Below are 4,647 nucleotides of genomic sequence, written 5' to 3'. Positions count from 1 at the left end.
ATGGAGGAAAATATAGGAAAAGAGAATGAGTCACTTGCAGTTCTGCTGGCTGTACTTGTGCTTTGGTACCTAGATCCTCAAAGATGATGTGCTAACAAATTCGCACGATAAATTTGTGAGATAGAAAGAATGCTAATCAGTCTTGTGATCATTCATCACTTTTATTAAGAGTTTGTTCATCTTCTTGTTTCTACCCTTGATCAGTTCACCTTTAGTGCTTTACCATGCCTCTTCATGTTGTTTGTCTGCCTTAAAATGCCCCTATTTGATTTGATATGTTTTTAATGGTGCTATTCTAGTAACTTTGAGCATAAAGTTATTGAACTGTAAGAGAATACTGGTATGCAAGTCTTTGTGTTCTTCTTATGATAACATATGTCAGATGAGGATTGATTGCCATTTTTCATTTTGCTTTCCCTTCCTATGCTGCAGGTTTATGCCTGAAACATTGATTAGAGAAGATGATGTAAGTTTCTTTTTTTTTTTTTTTCTTTTGTTCTTTCTCTTGTTGTGATGATTTGCTTTTTGATAAATCTTATGGTAATACATTATTTCATTGGGTAAATTCCTAGGGATATTGTTTCCAATAGTATCAGTTTATTCTTATTTGTTTATTTAAATCACGGGACATGGCTTTACCTATCTTCTGCAGTTTTAAAATGTCAGGTATTGTATGTAGCTCATCCTAAACTGAAAGTAAGTTACATTTCAGAATGCATGGATGGCATGCATTTGATTGATGAACCTCTATACTTGAACATAATTTTCATTTTTTTGGCCCCTTTTTTTTATATAAATTTCCCTTTACACAGCACAATGGACCACAGATGCCTCTTCTTTTGATAGAGAGTTTACCCTGTTTTTATCTCTGCATTATCATCCTAATTTTCCTTGCTTTGCCTTTTTTCATATCTATTTGCAGATTGTCTTTCTTCTGTTTCTGTTTCGTTTCCTGTTGCTGTAGTTTGGTTTGCTGGCTTTTGTCTCTCTTCATTTTTGTGCTTTCTTTGTTTGGTAATATGCCTATTCTGTATGACATACTTGTTTCTTTGTCCTTGTAGCGTGAGCCACTCCTGTGACTTCTGAATCAAGATGAAATCTTTGTCTATTGAAGTATATGTTTTGACGTGCTAGGTTATCCTGCTGTAGAAATGAAACTTGTATTTGTCAAGTAACAGTCTGCACATCTTATTTTCGTGTTTTGAAGATCGCATAAGATAATTCGTCTTTTGACAATGTTTAACTAAGTATTGCTTTCTCATCGTTTTAAAAGTTGCAACAAGATGAAATTTCAAACCATTGGTGGAACTGATGAGTTTGAGATTCATATCTTTAAGCAAGGAAGAGTTGCGAGTTCAAGCTTTGGGGACTAGGTATATTTCAGGGAATGAAAAAAACCCTTTATTTGTAACTGAAACTTATTAAGCTCTTTGATAAAGTCTTGAGTATAACGTATAGCCTGCTCATAAAGTTAAGCAATGGCTTTAAAGGCTGATTATGCATTGATGTAAAGCTGTGGAAGTAAAGTTAGTTGTCCAAATGTCTCTGCTTTTTGAGTTTTGATGCTTCATGTTTCTTCAAGCCGTCTATATGTTCTTAAATTTCTTTGGGCTTGAAGTTTGATGTGGTTAGCATTTTCTTTCAATTTAGGATATCTAATCTAAAAAAAAAAATGTATATATATTGCAGAGACCAATGTAGTTTTGAGATCTACAAAGAATCCCCTTATGTTGTTGACAGAACTGCAACTGTTACACTGCCCCAGTCAAAGGTCCAAGAGACTTAATTTCAAGGGTATGCTAGTCAGTTTCACAAGTACTCTCCATCAACCACTAGAACTGTCAAAATGGATAAATGGTATTACTTAATGGGTAGTGGATAAAATTAATATTATTTATATACAACTACTTGATAAATGAGTCTAAATGGAGGAATATTGCTGATCATATTTATTGCGTAGCTAACGTTGACTAGAACCTACTATCCACTACCCACAAACACTTGACTGCTCTTCCTCATGAGGAGTTGAATCCAGCCAGGCCAAGTTGTTAGGGTTGTCCTTCCTATAAGGTTTTGCATGGTGAGTTTGTGCCTGAAACATATAACTCATGTGCACCAGCTTCAGGTCTCAAGTCTCAAGAACAACTGATTTCGCTGGTGTTATTCCTTACTTTTCGAACTAGTCATCTTCAGACTGGTCTTAGTGACACTCATTATCCTGCACCTTTCCTCAGTTCTCTTTTCTCTGGTCTGATTCCATTCTTCTTTTGATAATTGGGCATATAGATGGCATGGATAAGCCATTTATATCCACCAACTTGACTGGGTATAAATGGTCATCCATTTAAAATCACTTTCTTAAATCACAAGTTCATTAAGCTTGGTTTATTTGATTCAGAAGTGGATATGGATTCAAATTTCTGCCTCTAATTACCACCAATCACTTCCCTTAGACTCTCAGAACAATGTAGACAAAATTTGTTTGGGTGAAGTGAAAATTTTCTGTAGTGTTTCCTGTATCAAATTACATGTAGGGATTGATACTCAAATTTGAAGAATTAATTGATATAAAATCCTTTTTCTCATAATGGGGTCTATGTCAAAACTGAAACCTTGACTTATGGGATTTTGGTAATTTGTTTGTGGTTGTTGGCGCAGACTCATTGTTTAGATGGCAAATAATGTTCTCTTCACTGAAATCAGAGTGGATTATGTGTTCTTTTAAAGTCACCAGGAAATGGTTGAACATGGTGGTAGAATTATGCGGGAAATATTGTGTCACTGATGATTGTCAAAGAAGAAAGAAAAATGACCTTTTAGGTTTGCCCAGATTTTTTTTGTTGTATTATTTTATTTAAACCCCTAAAAAAATATGCTTGTCTTGAAGTCTTGTGCAAATTATTTGAAGGGCGTATCTGTAATTCCAAATTAATGTGTTACTGTGTTTGTCTTTTGGGTGATTAACTTTACAAGAAAAGTAAAAATTTTCAGTTTTACCAAGAGCACAAGGGGGTCCTTTGTAGGTATCGAAAGGATAGGGAGGTAAATTTAAAGTTTGCTTTACTAGAGGAGAGGGGGTGTTTAATGTAATTATACTTAAAGAACATGTTAATTGTTAGAAGGAAGATAAATACATGTTTTACCATTTTTATTACGATGTAAAACCTCCTAGTTCACGTGAAGTTGGTGCTTCAGTCCTGATTTACTGAATGCTTTGACAAGTATTCTTTGTTCATCATTAGTTGATATTTATGTGAATAATTGGTTTACAGGTATACTATGACAATGTCAGGTCCTTTGTCGAAAGGGGTTTTGGAGTTCAAAGCTTGGTAAAAAATCAGGAAGTTATAAAGGATGTGCCATCCTTTGATTCTCAGTATCTATTGAACAATCTATCATCCCTGCTTGATAAAATGACAAACAACGGATTGTGTTGTCTTGCTGACTTGCTGACAGAGGGCTTGATTGAGTTTGAAAAAACTAGGTGGAAAATGAGAAAGTTAATCAAAGAATACCTTCCCACATTTCTTAACAAGGAAAACCATAATGTTGAAATGAGAATGAATCAGATTTTCATTCTTCTCAATAATCCTCAGTATATCCTAGGGTTGGATAGGGTACCAGCTGATTATCGAACTGCTTCTGCTAGAATGTTAGATGAACTTGAGGAGTTGCCTCTTAAGACGCTAAATGCAATGCACAGGAAGCTTAAAGGTCAAAGTGGGTACATTCCTGAGTTAGGTTCCTGTAAACATCAGGTGAAACATGTCTTGATAGATACTGTTAGGAAACGTTGTATGAAGATGCTATCAGAACTGCGTGAAGGGGAAGAGTTACAGGAACCTCTGGTCAAAGCTCTGGCAGTTGCAGGCTTAACGCTAAAATTGATACTTGGCCGCCCCTCTGTAGTTGAATTTCGAACATTTGCACCTCATATAGAATCCCTACAGAATGACATTGCAAGGGCTATTTGTCTTCTTAATTCTGGAAACAGTGTGTTCGTTGCTGAAATTGAAGCATTGCATGAAATCTTGCATCAGTGGGCAGACTCTAAAGTTGAGAATTCAAAGCAATGGTCGTGCTTGACTATAAGGAATCTTTTCATGGATTTTCTCTTTGAGTGTGATGATATGGAAATTATTCCAGAATGTTTAGTGCAGGCAGTTTACTACATTAACAAAAGATTTTGTAATCCAGCTTGTAGGAGCACCTCAAAGGATGAAGTGGAACAGGAGGTGGAATTTTTATTATGCTTGAGTGCTGAGACAAAGCAGGTTGTCTGGAACCTTCTACCTGGACAAGAAGTTGATCAGGATTTTGCTAATGCCTACATGGAGGTATTAGAAGAAAGTGATGATGATGAGGATGAGAAAGGGATTGATCTTCCTCAAAGTTCTAAATCAAGTTTTGATGATTTTAAGGGCTTAACAGAGTGTTTTGGTGAAACCAACCCCTTTAATTTTGATTCCCCCATCTCTTCAGGTAATGGAGATGGCAGGGCTTCACTTATTTCACCCACGAGTAAGTTAAATAGTAGAATGGAATCCGTGCATTTTGCGAGGGATATGTTTGAGCCCAATGATTCTGCCTATTGCTCTTCTGTTTCACAATCAAAAATGTTAGACAACATAGAAAGCTCTAATGGAA

At 35.8% G+C, this 4,647-nt stretch overlaps 1 protein-coding gene across 1 annotated transcript; it reads left to right on the top strand.

The window, feature by feature from the left end:
- On the top strand, positions 1 to 4,618 carry LOC113756758 (the record flags this gene model as incomplete). The annotated part of the gene is made up of 3 exons (XM_027300296.1): positions 1 to 65; positions 433 to 466; positions 3,273 to 4,618. Coding segments are annotated over exons 1-3 (1,445 nt in total), but the record flags the coding sequence as incomplete, so codon positions are not given.
- Between the last annotated feature and the right edge of the window lie 29 nt (positions 4,619 to 4,647).

This window comes from Coffea eugenioides, unplaced genomic scaffold (assembly GCF_003713205.1).
Source record: "Coffea eugenioides isolate CCC68of unplaced genomic scaffold, Ceug_1.0 ScVebR1_2474;HRSCAF=3505, whole genome shotgun sequence".
Lineage (NCBI taxonomy): Eukaryota > Viridiplantae > Streptophyta > Magnoliopsida > Gentianales > Rubiaceae > Coffea > Coffea eugenioides.
The sequence above is the reverse complement of the archived record's forward strand: the minus strand, read 5'-3'. Positions and strand labels throughout refer to the sequence as shown.